The following is a 22,095-nucleotide window of genomic DNA, read 5'->3' as shown; positions in this document are numbered from 1 at the left end:
ACGCAGGGAGTGAGTGGAGGTGACAAGGGTACAGGAAGAGATGCTGAGATCCCTTCCTTAAAGCTGAATACCTGCACCAAGGCTGGGCCCTGGCACCTGCTGCCCAATCTCCTCGCTGTATCCAATCTCTGTCTATTTGTTCCCTTGTGCTGAGTATGTATTTATGGTGGAAACTACAAGCCACTCCATAATGGTGACGTTTATGAGAACAATGTCATAAATCTCTGAGATGTGGAATATGTCAAAGCAACTAAGAGATCATCCCATTAAAGAAATTCAAGATTACAATGCCAGGGACTAAACAAGCCAACGGCAACAGACTCAGGAAAGTTTCCTAAAGCAATTAATCAAATGTCAGGAAGAACATTTATTCTGGAAATATAATTATCGGAATGGTAAGTGGAGAATGATAGTATATATAAAGAGAAAGACTGGAACACTTTTAATCAAAATAAAGGGGAGGTGGCTTCCTTGCATATGTTCTGGAGCCCAAAGAGGTAAAAACTCCACTGGAGAGGAGTTAATTTCACCTAAAATAATAAACTTCCATCTAGAAAACAGTAAACTACCCACAAGAGGAAGAATCATACCAGGCCCAGAACAAGGTAGACAAAGAAACCAGACCAGAAAAGAACACACAGAAATATAGGATAGAAGAGCACACCGTGGGGGAGAGAGAAAGGAAGTGAAAACTACTACAGTGTAGCCATCCAATCAGAAAAGAGAAAACAGTAAAATCTGAAAAGATGGAGACTAAATCAACAATTTATCACAGTCATAAGAGGGCAAAGATTGAGAAACTGTAACATTCTTCCTGCTTTCTCTGAGCAAGTGAGCATTATAGTAAAAAAAAAAAAAAAAAAAAAAAAAAGGAGTAAGACACTTCCATGTTCAAAAGAAATGAGAAAATTTAAGAGGAAAAATTCAACCATGAAGTTTTCATCCATGAAAATTGCACGGAAAATTAAAACTGATAATGATCTGAACATTAGAAAAAAAAAAAAAGAGTAGCAGCTCTGCCCTGCTCCTAGCTCCTCACATACAACACCGCGTCATCACCGCCGCACCTGCAGTGCTGAGCGCTGCACGAACGCCACGGTCTCCGACACGGCCTCGGCCTTCCGCAGCGTCCTGACCCACGCATCCGCGAGCCTCACGGCTGGAAGGACTCTGGACTCCCCCAGCCTTCCACCGCCACCGCCACCACCACTGCAGTGTTTCGCTGTGTCGTGCTGTGTTCCCAACTGGAGGCGGGGGTGAAGGAGGGGGCCCTCGTCTGGCTCAGAACTTGAGTCCGTAACAAAGATTCTCATTACCGAACTTTGTTCTCAGTGAGGGCAAGTGGCTCATCATCGCCAGACCGTGGCCAACCTCTCCCATGACAAGGGCCGAGGGAGCCCAGAGCCCAAAGGCTGGGGTTCAGGTCAGAAGCAGCTGGGGCTCGCGGCCCTGCCCAGCACAAACACAGCTGCAGCGGGCCTGCCCGTGGGTGTGTCTTGCTTCCCGAGCCCAAGGAGGGGCTGCACGGGGTGGCTGGACCGGCTCTGCGACTGTTCCAGAAGCCATGGGCGGCTCTCGCTGTCAGCCCCACACACAGCACCTAACAGTTCAGATTTCTGTCCCTGTTCTCCTCACTCGTCCTCAGCCTGGACTTCCCTCCCGCAGAGCCTCCCGCGAAGCCGCGAGCACAGGGTCTCACGTGCTCACCAGCCCTTTCCACTGCTCTTCCCCCCCCCCCGGTGCTCTGTGGGCAGGGACCGATCTGCGTCGTGTCTGCGCTGGTGCCTGGCACAGAGTGGGCACCAGGCCAGGCACCAGGCAGGCACTCTCTCAGTGAAGGGTGGGGGAGGACGAATGAGTAAGGAAGAAGTGAAGGAAAATTGTAGGTGGGCTAGATCATCTAAGTTTGATTTGTTGGAGTGGTCAGTTCTAGCATTTTAACCTGCTTTAATTCTTGTCAAACAAAATACCCACCTGTAAAATTGCACCTACTAGACTGGTCAATGAGAGAAGTGTTTGAAACCAATGGCTTTAACATAAGACACCGGATCTATTGTAAATTTACACAATTAATTGCACAGTTCATGCTTGCCATGCACAGGAAGGCAGCCACAAGCACCAAAAAAAAAAAAAACAAAAACACACACACAACTGTACAAGAAAACTAAAGACTGACAAATTTACAGGGCTCACTACATGTACCATGGAGAAACATCGAACACCAAGAGAAAAGTTAAAGGGGAAACTTACAATTACCTGCTGGTCTGAGGGAATAAATTCAAGAGCTTTCTGGATAACACGGCAGCCATACATCTGCAGGGCCAATGACAGGACATGGCCTCGAATCCGTTCTGCCAAAGCCAGCTTCTGTTCAAGGCTGCCAAACTAGACATAATGTGTGGGTGAACACCATTACTTAGGTAGAAGGAAAGAAACCAGAGAAAGCAAAGCATCCATTATTCTGTATCAACCACTGGCATAACCTCTTTTAGCCCTGTCACCCTATGATTAATTAACTAAACTTTTTTGTTCAAAAACTCTTTGTTTTTTCAAGCCAAGAGTTCTCAGCCTCTGATTATGAGGAACCCATTTTAATGTTGAAAAACTTCTCACATACCCAACAGCAGCAGTTTCACTACTTATCTGCTAATTCCTCAAAGCTGCCATTAATTCACTAATACTATGAACCTATATTCCCATTAACTATAAGAGCATTTACATTTATTCTAAAAATAGTAATACATGTGGGAGACACTGTTTACTGGAACCTTAGGAAGTGTATGGGAAAGATTCAAGGACTTCCTAGAGCAAATCTATAGCGCTCAGGTATCTGAGGCCCATGGGTTAGAAAGTTCCTCTTTCATCCACATGAAATTAAACATATGGACATTCTGTTTTGAATTAGGGTTCTACATCACTCTAAGAACTGAAATTTTCTCTCTATATAGGGCAACAGAGTCCGGGGGGCCAAGTTAGCAGAATAATTTAGAGGTAAGGCTGCACAAATGTTAAAGCTCTTCCTAGAAGGATTTCCCATCCCTGGCTTTTTATTTTCATTTGAATGACATAATCATGAGACTGGAGGAGATTTTATATATAATCAGCTTCCCAAACCCACTCAGTTTCCACGCAAGGGAACTATGGACCAGGGATGCTGTGTGAGCCGGGGAAGTTCTCCAGCTTGTCCCCAGTCGTACAGCTATGACCCCTGCTCAGCCAGCCATCTCTGCCTGCACATGGACCTCTAGAGCTGGAGAGCCCTACATTCTTCTATCTGGAACAAGATGTGGTGAGAAGACATTCTAAAATCAAAAATATAAGTCATTTTATGTTGGTTTCTTATTTTTAATTGGGGATTTTTAATTTTAAGTGAAATTTAAGGGGAAGAAGCGTAGGATTAAAAGTCACTGGTTTGTTTTTGTTTTTTTTAAGATTTTTTAAATTTATTTGACGAGAGAGACACAGCGAGAGAGGGAACACAAGCAGGGGGAGTGAGAGAGGGAGAAGCAGGCTTCCCGCCGAGCAGAGAGCCCGATGCAGGACTCGATCCCAGGACCCTGGCATCATGACCTGAGCTGAAGGCAGACGCTCAACGACTGAACCACCCAGGCTCCCCTAAAAGTCACTGGTATTACTTTACCAATTCAATAGATGCATCTCAGAAACAAGAATCATCATAAATGGTTTTTCAGTTCTCTGAATTTTTAAAAACAGACCATATCTAGTACAGCACCCCCAGTTTTTGCTTATTCCCCAAACTGACTTTGACTGATAGTTGCCCCTCAAGTATTGGATCAATTTAAAAAGCACAAACATTCAAATTAAAGATACAATGGATTAACTCTAACCTTTCGCAAGGGCACATGGATTGTTTGCTACCAAATATTACAGTAATTTTACAGGGACCACAAAAAGGTTACTCTTTGTTACAAGAACCTAAAGTAATAGCAACAATTTTTACTGCTGTTAATACAGACCACAAAGATGACAGATGTGTTTATAAAACAAAGTTCCTTTAAAAGTCACTGCATTTTCATTTTGCTCAGAATTTAATCACAAAATCTCAGTAAATAAAAATGTTACAAATATGCTGGTTTCTTAGTGTATCACTAAGGAGTTAAGAGTCAAAGAAGTAGGGCACCTGGGTGGCTCAGATGGTTAAGCGTCTGCCTTTAGCTTAGGTCATGATCTCCAGGTTCTGGGATCAAGCCCCATACTGGGCTCCTTGCTCAGCAGGGAGCCCGCTTCTCCCTCTGCCTCTCCCCCTGCTTGTGCTCTGTCTCTCTCTCTCAAATCAATAAATAAAATCTTAAAAAAAAAAAAAGAGTCAAAGAAGTTCAGTCTTTGTGAGAAAAGGTAGGAATACAAAGGCTGTGAGTGAGCCTTTTCTATTTTTTAAATCTTCACACAAACTGAACAAAGTAAGATGTATAAACTGACAAATTTCTTCTGTCTGGAGCAGGTAATGTGCAGTCCCAGCATTTTCCCCTGTAACAGGTTCTTCATCTCAATGTCTCATTCCTTTCTGGATTTAGGACTTGGTTGGAATTGCTGATACCGGCCCACCAGGGTTACAACAGCATACCAAAAAATCCCTGCCTTTCCGACATTTTAGTTTAGTAGGGGAAACAGACATTAATCCAACAATCTCATTAATCCTTTCCAAAAGCAATGGTAACAAGAGTGGACGTTATTCATAATAACAGAAGTAAAAGAGGAAACCAAGGCTGAAGGATCACCTAAAAAGAAGCATTTAACAATCCTCATGACTGTAGTTCATGATGAAAAAGACTACAGTTGACATTCAAAGATAACTCTCCAGGAATCCTAAAAACCCATTTTTTAGAACACTTTATCGTGATCCTGCTAAAATTATCTTACGAGGATTATTTCCTCTAAAAATGACATGTTTAGTGAATCTATCATAACAATCAGAAATAATGTGCTGGATCCTAATGGGGACAGCGGTTCTCCAAACACATTCCTAAAATAGACTGGCACATCTGCTTGGGTATTTAAACGATATACTGCTGCTAATAACTTGGAGAAACATCTAAAAGCTCTTCAAAAAGACCACACACACTTCATTTTGAGGACTGGAATGAGATTGCCATTCTAAAAACAGCTAATGAAAATCAAAATGCTCCGGAGATTCTCTAACGTCAAAGAATAGAAAGAACAAAGGCTTACTTCAAAGAACTTCTGAATGACGTAATTTCCAAATACATCCACCATTAGCTGGTAAGCGGCCTGGAGGATTTCATTGAAGACAAGCTGGCGTTCAGCTGGTGTGGCTCGTTCCAGTTTCAGCTGAATGAATCTGAAGTACAAAGTAAAAATGGCAATCCTAGCATCTCAGGAAGACTTGGAAATCAATAAGGATTAGTTCAATTTATATAATGTATCCATTCTGAAATTGTGCGCATGTGCATGCACCCACATATATGGGCACACACACACACACACACATACACACACACACAAATAGCGTTATTTAAATGAGTTAGTCGAGCTCACTTCATTGAAATCTCTGAAAAGGAAAAAAATTATAGTGTGAAGTACCCCTAACTTCACTGAGCTTTTAAAAGTATATTTAAATTTTAGTATATTTCATTACAAACATACAAAACCGTATGTATGTGTGGGGATGAGGGGGAGACAAGCAGGGGGGCAGGGAAACGAGGGTGAAGGTAGGCATAACTCAGGGAGAACTCTACCTGATTTTCTCTTTTAGAAACCAGCCCTACATCAATGAACTCTGTGCTTACAGCCCTTCGCTGTCTCCTTTAGCTCATGGGCATATGAAGCAGTACTCATTCATGATATGGAAGAGCTGTGATTTATGACTGCAGGGTCTTCTGAAGTAGTACTCAAGTCTGCAATTTTCAGTTCAGGTAACTATATAAGAAAAAACATGCTGTCTCCCAATCTGGTCTATAGGATCCAAGTATGAGAAATCCTTGCCCAGTAGCAAGATGGCAAAACTGAAAGAGGAGATGGGTTCTTTAGAAGCTGTTTCAGTGGGCAGAGAGAGCAAGAAAGAGAAATGGAGACAAATAGGAAAGGATGGGTGATGTCACCATAATTAGGCTTTTTTCCCCCAGAACCAGGGTGGTCCCCTTCTGCGAAGGCCACTAAAACAGCCAAACGGGGAGGGATAAGCCAAAGCAGATTCTGTGTTTTAGAGCAGCCTCTTCTCTCTCACCTCTACGTAGACTCACTTCTACAGAGTGGAACGACACAGAAAAGTAGTGGAGCTATCTTATTCCTGAGCAAGCAGACACCCAAACTTACATGTGAATAATTTCTCTTTAACAGCAAGACTCTTGGGGTGCCTGGGTGGCTCAGTCAGTTGAGCATCTGCCTTCAGCTCAGGTCATGATCTCAGGGTCCTGGGATCGTGCTCCATGTTGGGCTCCCTGCTCAGCAGGGAGTCTACTTCTCCCTCTGCCCCTCCCCCCCACCCCACTTGTGCTCTCTCTCAAATAATAAAATCTTAAAAAAAAAAAAAAAAGAGCAAGACTCTTAATAGTGATTTAAGTAACAAAAGTGTACATACATCTTTGTGTTAGTGTTTCTGTTCCTTAAATTATAGACATTCTGTGAGGTTCCCATGAACTAGGAACACCACAATAAGATAAAAAGGTTTGTTTGAAACATGTGATCCAGATTACTAAAGGGCTCTTTTCAATCACCTGTGTATCTGATGACCCTCATATCCCCACATCCCTCTGAAATAAATAATAGGAAGCATACTAAGAGGCAAACTTTGTTTCAATTACTTCATGGCTATTTACTTAGTGTATACCTTATCTGAGGCATGGAATTTAAGGCATTAAGATTTCAGTTACCTTAAGTGCCAAAGCCAAGTCCTCACCTGGACCCATGCTGGTCTTGGGAAAACTCCATTATATGCCCAGCGATCTCCCGCAGTTGTAAATTGGGGTACCGGTTATTTCGGAAATCCTCCAGAAGCCTGCTCCTGCCAGAGGGCATGACATCAGACATTCCGTATCGCAACCGGGAGGAAGAAAACAGGGTGCTGCTGGGGCTGAAGAGGCTGGAGGCACTGCTCGCGCTGCGGTACTTGGCTTCAGCGCCTGGCGCAGCAGAGATGTATCTCCCACTGCCATTGGTGAGGCCTCCTGTTGGTTACAGAACAAGACAACTCAAGACTCATTCTTAAGGAATTCTGTTCAAGAGAGGGAAAAAGCATCTCACACATGAAAGCCTGCATCGTTTCTGATTTTGTTTCAATGCTATTGCTTTTGTGTTAAGATCTGATTCTATCAGTGCCACAGTTTTTATAAGGCCAACTCACCAAGACGGAAAGAAACTTCTGCACAAAGACTGAGAGGGGAAATGCTTGGACCCACTGATAGGGGACCGCTAGCAATAACGGAGCAATGGTTAACACAGCCCTTAGTAAGGAAAATGATGGGGAAAGTGCCTGCCCTGTGACCCAACATCTCAGCACCAGGAATCCGAAAACACACAATGCACAGAGACCGCAAGTCGTTTTCTGCTCTGAGCTCTGGGGAGATTCCTGCCATGAGTAGAATAATCCAATGCCCATCGGAAACCCTTCCTTAAAAAAGGAAAAAAAAAAAATCAAGAGTATCCAGATTGGTCTGTTTTATATAAAGAGCTTCCCAAAAAGCTTTGAAGGAATGGTTCTGCCACTAAACAGAAATCTGAAAAATCACTAAGGCACCCTAGGCTGAGGAAGAGACATAAGGAGTAGGAAAAAAGGACATATGCTTTGCAATGGAAGGTTTTCAAGATCTGCATCCGGAATGGGCAGCTCTTAACACCTTCTTTTGGGACAGAGCCTGAAATGATTGCAGTAGCAACAACTTTCATGCCACGGAGACTGATGACTGAATTGATGACAAGGGAATAATAATTGTGAATCTCTACACAGATAAAATAGAGGTAAGACCAAAAAGCTTATCAAAATGTAAAGCAGAGTAAAAACGTATCATGAGAATATATATTCAATATTCTTTCTTTTTTACAATGGTAGTTTTTTCTTAAGTTTACACTATAAAAAAAAACAAAACCCTTTCTGTGTGTTACTTTACCCCACTCCTTTTAAACAAAAAGGCAAAGTAGGTAAGAAAAACCAAAATAAACCACAAAGAGCACAGATGAACAACAACTCAGAATCCATGAGAAAAGTCACCCAGCATGAACTGTCCATTAACTTCATGAGAAGTAATGAATGTCTGCTCTGGAGTTTAATGGCAGCTACAAAAAGATACCCAGCTTGGATTTCTCCACAGAATTCTACGGCCCAGCTTCAAAGGTCTGGATCTCAATGAAAGTGATGGAACCAAAAGGAAATGGCTCAATGTTAACATTTGTGAAACATTTACTGAGCACTTGTCCTATGCCAGGCGCTATGCTAGAAGTATTCCATATACACTTTTACTGAATTCTCACTGGTATTTTGGAAAAGAAGTTTTAAATTACCATTTAAGTAACAGATAATTAAGGCCCAAAGAGGTGAAATGCTCACCCAAAGATACAAAACCCAAGATAACTGTGGCTAGAATCTGTGACACAACTCAACTCCAGAGTAAGTGCCTTTGCAACCAAATGAGACTCATTTTCAGACTCAGTTATATCAAGAAAGGGAGGAGGTTTATAAGAATAGAGAAGAGTAAGTAGCCATATGGCTGTTCTTTATTAAACCATTAGAAACAATTCTTTATTCCCTGGCCTGAGAAAGCAGAGAAATGGGCAAAGAGGTGAAAATCAAGTAAGTCAGCAGGTCCTGCAGAGTGTGGGAACAGCAAGGAACGTGCTTAAGAAGAAGGAATGGCACAAACACACACAGTTTTGAAAAGAAAGATATTTTAGGAATCTAGTCACTAATAAAGGCATTTAGGAAAAAGTAACAAATCAACGGAGAAACAGAACGAAACTCCTAAAAAAACCATCCTAATATGGATGACAAACATAAGGAAACCTGAACTGTAATTGACAAATTGCTTTATTAACTTAGAATGGGCAGCCCTGAGAGTTAAAACCCCCATATTGTGAGATTTACCTCCGAGATTGCAACCAGGTTCCACAATAAATACAAGAGAAAAATTTTCTCTGGCTTAAGTAAGGTGAAGGGAAAAGAAACCATTCTGAGACAGGCCAGAGCGCTCTGTTCTTCACCAAGTCTGCCCTCTGGGGAAACTAGTTAACCAGAGCACAACCTGCTGGGCTACCATCAGAGACCGACTGAGCTGGGGAAGGGAGATACACAACTCCAGCCTATTCAACCCATCCTGTCCCATCAAAAGGGGGAGGAAACAAATGAGAAGCCCTTGTGAAGCTGGAGGTCTGGAAGCACGGGCTCCCTAAAAGACCGAGCCCCAAAGATGGGACCACAGAGCACTGCCCCTCCCCGCACACCTCGCCAACACATGACTGAAAGCCTCTTTACAGCAGTTCTTTTTACCCGGCACATCACAGCTGGCTCTCACGAAACAATTACAAGGCACACCAACAGTCAGACAACACAATGTGAAGAGAAAGCAAGCATCGGAGACATACACGGCAGGGATATTCAAGTCATCAGACTGGGAACTGAACACAACTCTGGTGAATACGCTACAGGCTCTGACAGGAGAAAGGAGACAGCATCCAAGAACAGGTGGGCAATGTGAGCAGAGATGGAAGTCCTAAGAACTAAAAAGAAATGCCAGTGATAAAGACTTCTGTGACCAAAATGAAGAACTCTTTGATGGGCTTCTTAGTAAACAGGACTCACCTGAGGGAAGAATCCCTGGGCTAGAGGATGCATCAACAGAATCCCCAGAAACCAAAAAGGAAAAGAGAACAAAGACCAAGAAAAACAGAATCGAATACCCACGGGAAAAATCCTGCCTTCTTCACCTTTAAAGAAAAAACGGTCAAGGTCCCCAACATCTGACTCTATTTAACACAGGCAGAGGCAACACCGCTCACCAAAATGTTTACAGCAAGTTCTCCCCAGTCTACTCTCTAATACTAATACCACAGCCAGGTAGCCCTAAATTAAAATAAGCCCAAAATGAGTTGTCATCAGTGCATACTACTGAGTACAAAATAAGTTAATTTTCACATGGTTAATTTTACAGATGACAAGTCACTTTCAGAGAATCAGGTGAGCAATCACAAAATACTACATTACCTTTTAGAATGGAGAAGTAGGAAAGGCACACACATGACTAGTAAATAATCCAAAATTAGTACAAGTTACTGAACGATAAATTAGAAACATCTCTTGCAGTTCATGCAGGGGCAGAGAAAACCATTTTGTGTTTGAACTTTGCTTTTCTTAAAGGACTAAGTACATATAAGAACAGCAAGAATTAATTTCAAGAAGACAGGAATTCTATCATATAAAACTAAGTGCTTACATTTTTTTTGCCTTGGACAGATTATGAACTTTCAAGCTTATTTTTATTGTATTTCAACACTGTGGGAATTAACAAGCACAGTATACTTCTTCCAGGACACATGATAAGGCTGGTGGTTGTCAACCATGCACATTATATTACATCTGCTACTTCTTGATGCTTAGAGTTTAAAAATGGCACAATCTGGAGATTACGGAGAAAACCATAAGCATGAAGAAGCATTTCAGGAAATGGGGAGGAGATGGGTGTGGAATGGAGACATCTACAGGGAGGTAAGACACAAAACTATTAAGTAAGAATCAGACCTTTGGGAGACTCATCTCCACATCCCTTACTTTTTCTAGCTGAGGTAAGATGGAACTTATTAGAGACGAATGTTTTAGGTACAGGTGAGACCCTAAAGGCTTCACCTCACCTACAAATAAGCCACAAACGGGGACTGTAAGTCTAGTTGTTAATAATATTATCAATAGTAATATTAATAATTACAAAAGCAATACTTTTTAATTTAGAAGTGTAACACACACTTAAGACAAACTATTTTCAGCATCTGACTTGCTCGGGGTCATACAAAACTTATTTATATTACTAAACACACATATGCACATATGTACATTTATGTATGGGAGAGATGGAAGGGAGAGACTGAGAAGTGGGTGGGAGATTTTATTTCTTAAGACATTTCCACTCTAGGCCAACAAATGTGACAACTTAGAACAAATTCCTAGAAAGTCACAAATTACCAAAATTGACTCAAGAAGAAATGGAAAACCTGACCCCGTAAGATGTAAATAGAAATTGAGCTAGTAATTAAAAATCTTCCCATTAGTAAACACCCAGGCCAGAATAGTTTCACTGTTGAATTTTATCAAATTGTTTAAAGAAATAATACCAATACTCCACAAACTCTTCCAGAAAACAGAGAGGGGTGGTACATTTCCCAACCTATGCTATAAGGTCAATGTCACCATGATAACAAGTCAGACAAAGAAAGGAAAATGACAGAACCCTTCATGAATATAGATGCAAAACTCTTCAACAAAAATATTAACCGACTCCAACAGGACCAAGCAGAGTTTATCCCTGGAACGCAAGGGTGGATTAACAACCAAAAAATAATTAATGTTAACATACCATATTCACAGAATAAAAGATAAAAACCACACAATCATCAATAAACACATAAAAAGCACTGAACAAAATCCAAACCCCATTCATGGCAAAACTCTTAAACTTAGAATAGAAGCGAGCCTGATAAAGGGCATCTATGAAAAACCTACAATGATCATACTTTAAAAAAGTAAAAGAGTAATACTTTATCCTCAAGATCAGGAACAAGGCAAGGATGTGTGCTCTTGTCTATTGTATTTAACACTGTGCTGCAGCTTCTAGACAATTGACAAGAAAATGAAATAAAAGGCATCCAGATTGAAAAACGCTTTATTCACAAGTGACATGATCCTATATATAGAATATCCTGAGGAATCTACCCCTACCTATTGGGACTAATTAAGTAAGTATGGTGAATTTGCAGAATATAAGATCAATACACAAAAATCAACTGTATTTCTATAAGCAAGCAACAAACAATCCAAAACCAAACCAAGGATACAATTCCATTCATAACAGCGTAAGAAAAAGAAGACAGGTAGGAACAAATTTAACAAAAGGCGTGTAGGACCTGTACACCGAAAATTTAGATACTTTGCTGGGGAAAATGGTGCACGCTTAAAAAGATGAACTTCCACCTCAGGCAATAACACAAAATTAACTCAAAACGGATGATAAATTTAAATGTAAGAGTTAAAACAGTAAAATTTTTAGAACAAAACACATGGGAAAAATCTTTAAGAGCTTGAGCTGGGCAAAGATTTCTACACCAGAAAGCATGATACGCTGGACCTTATCAAAATTAAAAACTACTGCACTTCAAAAGATACTTTTAAAACATGAAAAGACGAGACGCCTGGGTAGCTCAGTCGGTTAAGCGTCTGCCTTTGGCTCAGGTCATGATCCCAGGGTCCTGGGATTGAGTCCCGTACTGGGCCCCTCACTCAGCGGGGAGCCTGCTTCTCTCACTGCCTGCCATTCCTCCTGCTTGTGCTCACGGGCACTCTCTCTCTCTCTCTCTCTGACAAATAAATAAATAAAAATCTAAAAAAAAAAAAAGATTGGTGTGGAGTATTAAAAAAAAAAGGAAGGAAGGAAGGAAGAAAAGACAAGCAAAAAACATGCAAAGCAGGTATCTAATGAAGGAGTTGTAGCCAGGAATATAAAAAGAACTCCTACAACTCAGTAATAAGACAAACAACCCAAATTTTAAAATGGGCAAAAAATATGAGCAGACATTTCACCAAAGATACATGAATAGTTAATAAGCACATGAAAACGATGGTCAACATCCTTAGTCATGAGGGAAATGGAAATTAAAACCACAATGACATACCATTTCAAGCCCGCTAGAACAGCTATATTAAATAAGGCAAGAACAACACTGGTAAAGATGCAGAGAAGTTAGAGCTCTCACTGCTGATGGGAATGTAAAATGGTGCACCAACTTGGAAAACACTTTGGCATTTTCTCAGTAAGTTTAACATAAAACTGAAACAAAATTCAGCAATTCTACTACTAGAGAAATAAAAAAATGTGCCCACAGTAACACTTGCAATGTTCATAGCAGCATGATTTCTAATAGCCAAAACCTATAACCAACAAAAATCTTCAACTGTGAATGGTTAGACAAAATGTGGTATGTCCATAAAGACGACGACAATTCAGCAAGAAAATGAAACAAACTACTGACACATATAAGATTATGAATGAAATCTCAAAAACGTGCAAATGTGGTGGGGGGTGGGGCTGGGGGGAGGGACACACCATGAGAAGGGAAAGAAGCCAAACGAAAGAGATCACATATTGTATGGTTCCATTTATATGAAATGTTCAGAAAAGGCAAATTTAAAAACAGAAAGTAGATCAGTGGCTGACTGGGGCTAAAGGTATGAATGCAGATTAATTGTAATTGGTCTTGAGAAATCTTACTGAAGGGATGAAAATATTCTAAAACTGATTTATGGTGATGGTTGTACAATTCAGAAAGTTACTAAAAATCACTGAACTGTAAGCCTGAAATGGGTAAATTTTATATGTAAAATATAACTCAATAAAGTTTTTCTTTAAAAAAAAAGAATTTTGGTCTTTAAACAACTGCTAATGGAAAAAACATTTAAGAGTCATAAGCAGGCACCAACAAGTGATTGTTGAATAAATAATGAGACACCAAAAAGTGTTGAATAAATAATAAGGGGAAAAAAAAACTAAGCTAACTAAGCAGGTCAGTGATCATTTGGAGAGTATCCTAACACATGTGTGACTTCGGGGAAGAAGTATGAAAATCGTATGATGGAGAAAAGATCCACACCGGTAAAACAAGAGAGATCTACAGGCTGGTATGTATGTTCAAATACCTGCTAGCTGTGTGGTATTACGAAAGGCACGAGACCATGCTGAGTTTAAGTTTCCCTGTAGAAGACAGTTACGAGAGAAGTGAACACAACGAATGCGCGCACAGCACGGCTCCCGGTCTGAGAACCAATGGCCAGGGTCAGCAGCACAGCACTATTAACAGCAGAAACCGTATCACGTGTGGCCCAATATATATCTGGCAAAGAAATGTTAAGTTTCCTGCACCAAAAATGGCTTCAGGACCTCTACATGAACCCTGTTAGAAACCAATTCCCATACCTATATTTTCTCTAGGTTAAGACTAAAGCACACAAGAACGCTTCTGTCAAGGAAACAGACTGAGCGAAGGCAAAGCTCTACTGATCAAGACACAGGGTTCCTGAGGAATGACATGTCTGACTCACACAGTACCCGCAGCCATGGAAGTCCCATGCAAACACAGGCAACTAAATTGCTTAAATGAGCTCAATTGTTTCTAAAAGAGAAGATACGTTAGAAAGAAAACCAGGCAGACAGCAAGAGTCATTAAATTGAGAAATCGCTTGCCCCAACAGTCATTTCCTCCTTCACAGGGGAAACAGGAATGAAGAAGGAAGTATACTTCATGACAATGTTGATCCACTGGGAAGAGGAAAGGTACCATGCATGCAAGTACTGATTCCAGCTCCATTTTCAAACCCCAAGAGCCACAGCATCTAGTTCAGGGGCTGACAAACTACAGCCCACAGGACAAATTTGGCCTACCACCTATTTTTGGAAATAAAGTTTGACTGCATGATAGCTACACGTCCATTTACATTTTGTCTGTGGCCGCTCCTGTACTTCACAGCAGAACTGAATACTTACTACAGAGACCATCTGACCTGCAAGCCTAAAATATTTACAACCTGGCTCTTGGACCACCACCACCCCACCCCTCACCCCCCACCCCCGCAAAAAAAAAGTTTGCAAGATTTAGTTGGCTTACTATGAATGTCAATATGAGCTGACATAGTTCAAATGTTTAAATCAAGGAATTAAAAGGGAAGACCTCTGGATTTGATAATGCACTGGTTTAAAAGATACCCTGGGCATATCACGCGACAGGACGTACAATGATGGTGTGGGCTTTGGAGCCAAACACATTTGATGCTAAATCTCTTCAGATAATGAGAAGACTTCGGCAAGGTATTTCAGGCAATTTCCTCACTCTTGTACCATGGGCAAAATACCTACACCTGCCAGAGTTATATGTACAGCACTCAAAACCATTAATAGTAGCAGATAATAACTACAATAAGTATTAGCTCCTTCCATCTACACACTAAACTGGGACTTTGATTTACCCCTTACAATTTGCATTAACCCTCAGTCTTTAAAGCCAAGCATTCTGTCACTAGGAAACACTGTTGTGCAATGTACCCCCCATTGCCTTATCCGTCCAACATGGATTTACCAATCTAGAATGGCGTGACAACTTCTCTAAAGTAACGTCCATATATAACCTGAGACAATGAGTTCCACAAGGACAGCTCTGACCGCGTGCGATTTCAGGATACACACACACTCACACAAATGTGTAGGTACATACACAGGTACGTATTTTTGCCTTAAAAACCACCTCTCCAACTCAGAGATAGCATTCTTGGTCCTAGAATAAGACCTCTACTATCCTATCCCCTTCAGGACTTCTTTGACTTTTATAAATCACTTCCCAGTCTTTGTCTTTCCAAATGAAAGCATACTATTCATGTTTAGTCCGTCCTCATCTTGGAGCCCATAAAGCCACTTATAATCTTGCTGGTTAAAAACTGAAAAGAGTCCATGTAAACTATGAGCTCTGGAAGATAACTGTGTGTCAATGTCGGTTCATCAACTGTAAAAGGTGCCGCTCCGGCTGGGGGTGTTGCTACTAGAAAAACCTGCTCATGTGAGGGCAGAGGGTACAGGAGTAATCTCTGTACTTTCCCCTCAAATTTGCTTTGAAGCTAAAACTGCTCTAAAAAAAAATAAGTAAACAGAGGATTAAAAATAAAAACCAAACATAATCTTCTGGGGAAAGTGGCCATACATGATGACTTTTCCTAGGACAGTTTAGGTCTGTCATCACAGAGTTCATTGTTAACAGCACTCCCATCTACTCTCAAATGTGTCCTACCGTGCACCGTAAGTTGTATGGTCACTCTACTTCAATGCCTCAACTCTCCTCATCTAAGAAATAAATCAGCACTTCAAAACGCAAACTCGGTAAGTATCTGAGGAAAGGAAGTATGCACCACCTTCCACCTCTTGAAGGACTTAGGAATTTGCCACCCGAAGTATTAATGTTAAGTTTCTTCTCATTCTTACAGCCTGCTGTTTACAATCCTCTTTTCCTTCCTCATTTTAGGATCTAGATGGTAACATTTTTAAATCCCCATACATAATAACAACCTAAACATAACAGTTGAGAAATACACATCTATACTCATTAGCATACTAGGTAGTTTATACCAAAAAAGAAAAAAAAATCAAGAATCTGGCAATTTTTTCAAATAAAACGTTTTATGTGGGAAAGTAAGATATTAGGCGTATATGGGGAGGGGGGGAGGGAGTCTGAAAAATAAGGCAAAATATTAATTGTGATATTTCGGTGGAGACACTAGATGAACACATTCTTTGTCTATGTCTCTGTGTTTTCCAGCTTTCCTGAAAATGAATCTGTACTGGATTTATAATGAAAGACTCCCACGTGTAGCCAAAGAACAAGATGTTCAGACTGAAGCTGAAGTGAATATATAGGGGATGCACCCAAACTTGAATAAATCCAAAACTGCTATGCTCTCTAGGTACAGCCTAAATAACATGAGGCACTTAAGGAAGGCACAGAACACCCAGGACACTCCTGGGATAAAGGGACTGTCCTTTGCTTACGCAAAGTACTTGTAATGTCATCAGTGGCAAGAGATTTCTAGAGTTCAAGGTGGTGTTAGAGTAATGGTTCTTACCCAGGTTTAAGCTTGAAGAGGATCCATGTGAAGAGAGGGAAGGAGGTGGTGTCTGTGAATGTCCTGGTCCCTGACTAGGGAGAGGCATGCCCACGGGTCCAGGAGAGGAGGAAAAGCTAAGGCCGTTATAAAAACTGTGTCCAATGGGGGTCAAGCTGCTCGATGTCCTCTTATAAAGGTCACTGCTGCCAGTCAGGGAGTCACGGCGGGAGCCACTGCCAGTGTTGGAGTTTGCAACTAAAATGGAATTAAAACAATGCAGATAAGAAAAGGCCTGTTCTTTGAAGAACAAGCCCAGTGACCTGTTCCTAACACTTTGATCCAGACTCCTTACCACCGCAAATTTGTCAGCAGAGACAGCCTAACTGTTCGTGTGGCAGTTCTAGGGGCAGGTAAAGTAATAAAGAGGACATGGCTCAGGTTAACATGAAGCTTTTGTTCAAACCATCACACGAATGCTAAATTTACCTTCCTTTGGTGTCACATATTATGGGGTGGGGATGGGGTAAAAAGCTCGGACGGCCACATAAGCTATGGAAAAGGTGAAAGAAAATGGGCTAGAAAGAATGCCTTTCATCAACCCAAAGGTTCTAGTAGAAAAATGGAATACAGAAAAAAGATTTGTAAATGGGGTATTTCCCCACTACACAAGACTTACATGTGAAAGCCTATCTTCTCAATGGGTTCAATCAAGAGTTATTGCTAGCTCCCAATTCCAATCTAAGATTCTCTCTCTCAAACATGCCCTTCTGTTCTGAGATCACATTGTTTTACAAACACTGCAATTATCCCACTGTTTTCCTAACTACTTTCCTGCTTTATCCTCCCATCGAAACATTAAAAATATCTTGGTCTAATGTCCTTCTTCCCACTTTTCCATAATATCCACCTTAATTCTTCTCAAAAGACTGGAGCAAACTCCTGACTCTGTAAGGCCTGCAGATTGAGGGGTACACTACCCTGTCGTCTTTGGTCAGTCCTCCTCCCTCAGTTTTTAACATTCACATTTCTACACTTCCCTCCAAGTTCTTCCCAATGCCTGCAAAAAACCTCCCCTGGTTTTCTGATCCCTGAAACAAATCAACTATGAGAGTATAAATAAGTAGCAATATGAGCATAAACCTGAAATCAGCCCCAACTGTAAAACTTGATTTTAACAGTCCGTCATCTCAAAGATATGTGGGACGGCCGAATTCCCACGGGGCTCGGTCCAGATCTGCCTGGGGTATCTGTCCAGGGTTCCATGCATCATCAGTGTTCCACAAAGATTGCAAAAACAACAAAAATTCAGTTTTAACAGCACTTAAGTCGGATTTCTACCTGCTGTTCCAAACCCTCCGAGGGCTGATCCCAGGGTGGCGCCGAGAGAACTGCTACTTCCGAATCCCAAGGATGTGTTGGCAGGCTGGGCAGAGCCCTGGGAGAAGAGGGAGCTGCTCTGTGAATTGCTGCTCAGAGAGTTGTTGCCATAGAAAGAGCTGGATGCCAGGCTGTTACTGGGCTGCTGCTGGGGCTGGGGCTGGGGCTGCTGGGTTCCTAAAGGGCGAAATGGTCCATTTGTTGTTCCAGCAAGACCACCGGCTGCTCCATTTGCTGAAGCTGCGGCCGCCGCAACAGCTACGAAGAAGAAAGCAAAGCATTGGGCTGGGAAAGGCGCTGGCCGCGTACCCCAGCCTCGGCGCTAGCCTTCCAGAAATGCTGTCACGCGCTCCTAGCTTCGCAAAGCAGACATGAGCTTTGTAAAGAACTACACGAATCTGCCTTTGAGCCCTCCATCTGAGGCTTCTATTTTCTACTTCTGCTTCCAATTTGAAGTCAAAATACCATGGAAGCCAAATTCACTATGGTGGTAGCTTTAAAGAGTCTGCAGTTTAAAATAGGTACAGATGTCAAATGTAGCCATTTTAAATACGACTACTTCCTAAAATCTCAAGTTCCACAAATATCAATGTTGAGGACTTTTCCAGAACCACTGTTGGCAATATACGCAAGCCCCTCGAATTCCTGAACATATTGCTCTCTTCTAGATGTTCCCACTATTGTTCTTAATTTATATTCCTAATATATATACACACATATAGAAAGCTTAAAATAAAAACCTATTCTGTCCCCCATCAAAATATATTGCTCTGCCCACTTCTCACTATCCCCTCCATCCCGCCCCCCTCCAAAAAACAAAAAACAACCACCCCCCCCCCAAAAAAAACCCACAAAAACAAATATTATCTTAAAATAATGTCAAGGATTTCTGTGAAATTAGCCTTGGACTTCTGCCAACGGTGCCATTTTGTGTGAGTAATCCAACTTCCTATGTTCACGGTGGAGCAGGTCCTTGCTGCTAACCAGCTGGTACATGGCTGTCAACAGAATCTATCGAGGTCACTTGCTGCTTCTGATTTTCTCTTTGAAATATTACAGGGCACAATTGCTATATTGAGAACTGTCAAATAAAGTACATTTCAACATATTGTAAGAACATCATCCATCGCCCCTTTTGGACTACTGACAGGAGTTCACGAAGACGGAAGCTCACCTGCTTGCGCGGCCGAGGAACTGATGATGACTGGGGCAGGAGCTACAAGCCGAACAGGAGCTCCCAGACCATTTCTCGCTCCTGCATTTACCACAAGGGCGCCCGTTTGGTCATAGTAAGCAGCAGGAGCCAAGACTGGGTAACCTGGGAATATTAAGCCACATACAAGTATATATGAAACTAACAGTGTTTCCTGGGTAGTTGCACATTGTCAAGTCACAGACTCTCAGCTGTGGGGACAGACAGACGTAGATGTCTCTCCTGGCTTCACCACCTAGATAGCTGTATGACCTTGTATCTCTGAGCATCCATTTCTTCAATGAGGATAATAATAATACCTGCCTCATAAAGTTCCTGTGACAATTAAAGGACGAATGTGACAGATCTAGCATGATATCTGGCACAATAGGGGGTAGTACTACTTACCATCCGCTAAGTGTTAGAAAGGGAACTCGGGGGGACACCTGGGTGGCTCAGTCGGTTAAGTGTCTGCCTTCGACTCAGGTCATGATCCCAAGGGTCCTGGGATCGAGCCCCACATCGGGCTCCTTGCTCAGTGGGGAGCCTGCTTCTCCCTCTGCCTCTGCCTGCCACTCCCCCTGCTTGTGCTTTCTCTCTCTCTCTCTCTCTCTGACAAATAAATAAATAAAATCTTTTAAAAAAATAAATAAAAGAAAGGGAACTCGGCAGGATAGTGAACACCCGTGCTCTTCAAAGTGCTAACCAAGGTTATCACCAGAAATCATACACTGACAATATTTTATGTTTTTTGACTAGAGAAGTAACGGAGGGTACAAATGATTACAACAATTACAGTACTTTCATACCTCACAACAGTGTAAGCACAAATATCCTGCAAGTTAGCAGGTAAAACCTAGACACACTTCAAATAATAGGATCTTCCACATCACCATATGAGATGGAATCTCCAAATCCTACTGAATAATAGGAGAAATTATAGGTGACTTCCCAATAAAACCTGAATGCTTAATAACTAATATAACAAATGATACATGTTAAAGTTACTCAGTGAATTCATAAATAGATCAATTAATTGGGCTACACTCCACGATCGGTAAGAACCCATACATTTATGCTGAGGTCTTACAAGGACCTGTTTCAAAGGAAGAAGCACAAATTACTTCCAACCCATGCAAAGAATAGGACCAGGTGACAGTGAGCCAAGAATAACATATATTCAAGATAAATATTAATCACGGGCAGGCAGCTATAAAGCACCTCTGCTGTTGGCTTGGGAGAAATCCTAGAAACGTGAGGGATCGCCCCATCAAGGAACACTAGGAACTTCCTAATAATACTGTTCAGAGACATCAGCATGAAGGCTAAGGCCCTGGAGTGATGCTAAAGTAGCCTGCCCACTCCTTTTATTATCCCTAATCCTAAGGGAGAGAACAGATCATCACAAAGGAATACAGCATACTCTAAGCAATGTGTGAGGAGATATATGTAAGACGAAGACTGGCTCAGAACAATTAGGTGCTCTCATCAGCGAACTACGGTCTAAGTGAGGGCAAGTGTATGTCATCTTTGCCAGTGCCCAAATAATGACGAGCCGACACAAGCTTAAAGCACTGCCTGTTCTCCTCTCAATCTCCCCCAACAAGCAGACTGTTTTTCCCTCCAAGTATTAGAAACAACAATGCAGCCTCACCTGGCATGCCTGCAGCCAGTCCTTGTCCAAAAGCAAGGGCAGAATTCACTGCTGCAGCTGCCACTAGTGGATCTGTTTGCTGTCCCTGCTGGTTCTGATTTGGGGTCAAAGGACGCTGGCTGGCTCCTCCACGGAGAACCTGGGAGACAGAAATAAGTCAACTACTTTCTTGTCACTGAAAATACCTAAGACCCACCGTGTGCTTAAGTTGGGCCAACTTTTAGAAACTGATAGTTATAACTGTTTTTCCTATAATGTTTTATATGACATTGCTGTTAGGATAAAAATTCAATTAGCAACATCTCATTTAGTGAAATCTCATTCTACCATTTTTAAACATTATTACACCTTTATAAGCAGCCAAAAGCATTAAAAAAAATGATGATTCATTAATCAAATACATAATGACTATCATCTGGCAGGTACGAGAGATAAAGCAATGAACTAGACAGAGCCCCTGCCCTCTTGAAGCTTTTATTCTAGTGAATGAGACAGACAATAAATGGCAACTCTATAAAATATCAGTGCTCTGACAAAAAGTGGGTGGAGGAGTCTGATGGAGTGGGGAGGGGAGTTCAGATAGGATGAACAAGGGTAATCTACCCACACAGATTAAAATATCTGTGTCTAAAGGGGGAAAAAAAAAACCACCAAAAGTCTGTATTTTCTTTATGGAATATAAGAGCACCTTCTCTACCTTATAACACTATTCCCATTCTACAAGGCCCAAATGGCCCCAAATGAGCTCCCCAGATTTGACTTAGGAGGCTTCTGACCTGTTTCTATTTCTCCTCTCATAAATTCCAAAATAGACCGCAATCTAAATGGAGATGAGTGTCAAGAACACTGCCTTTTTCAGTACAGAAGACCAGTTCTGTCACTGTGCTGAAGGATCCACTTTTTATGAATGAAACACGGTATCAAAATGGTGGTAATCATTCTTATTCTGAATGCTCTGAAGAATCTACTCCACATGATCTATATACTCCAGCAAGTAAAAATGCAAAACCCACAGACCAAGGCTAAAATTATAAAATGTGTTTTGCAGGTTTTCAAAGG

At 41.5% G+C, this 22,095-nt stretch overlaps 1 protein-coding gene and 2 non-coding genes across 14 annotated transcripts in view; all 3 read right to left on the bottom strand.

The window, feature by feature from the left end:
- PUM1 (pumilio RNA binding family member 1) overlaps positions 1-22,095 on the bottom strand; it is a 137,648-nt gene that overhangs the window by 15,169 nt on the left and 100,384 nt on the right. For 6 of the 12 annotated variants that reach the window (XM_032389417.1, XM_032389488.1, XM_032389408.1 and 3 more), the window contains 7 exons: positions 21,037-21,175; positions 19,365-19,508; positions 18,152-18,448; positions 16,832-17,068; positions 6,878-7,145; positions 5,191-5,320; positions 2,251-2,385 (listed from right to left, as the gene is read on the bottom strand). In XM_032389417.1, the coding sequence (XP_032245308.1) occupies positions 2,251-2,385; positions 5,191-5,320; positions 6,878-7,145; positions 16,832-17,068; positions 18,152-18,448; positions 19,365-19,508; positions 21,037-21,175 (1,350 nt within the window). The remainder of the gene's footprint in view (positions 1-2,250; positions 2,386-5,190; positions 5,321-6,877; positions 7,146-16,831; positions 17,069-18,151; positions 18,449-19,364; positions 19,509-21,036; positions 21,176-22,095) is intronic. The other 6 variants (XM_032389426.1, XM_032389454.1, XM_032389473.1 and 3 more) reach the window with 4 other exon arrangements.
- On the bottom strand, positions 1,276-1,360 carry LOC116627018. The gene has a single exon (XR_004298393.1). It is a non-coding gene; the product is annotated as a small nucleolar RNA SNORD103/SNORD85 (small nucleolar RNA).
- LOC116627026 lies at positions 20,843-20,920 on the bottom strand. The gene has a single exon (XR_004298400.1). It is a non-coding gene; the product is annotated as a small nucleolar RNA SNORD103/SNORD85 (small nucleolar RNA).

This window comes from Phoca vitulina, unplaced genomic scaffold (assembly GCF_004348235.1).
Source record: "Phoca vitulina isolate PV1807 unplaced genomic scaffold, GSC_HSeal_1.0 scaffold2, whole genome shotgun sequence".
Lineage (NCBI taxonomy): Eukaryota > Metazoa > Chordata > Mammalia > Carnivora > Phocidae > Phoca > Phoca vitulina.
This window is presented reverse-complemented; position numbering and strand designations above follow the sequence as displayed.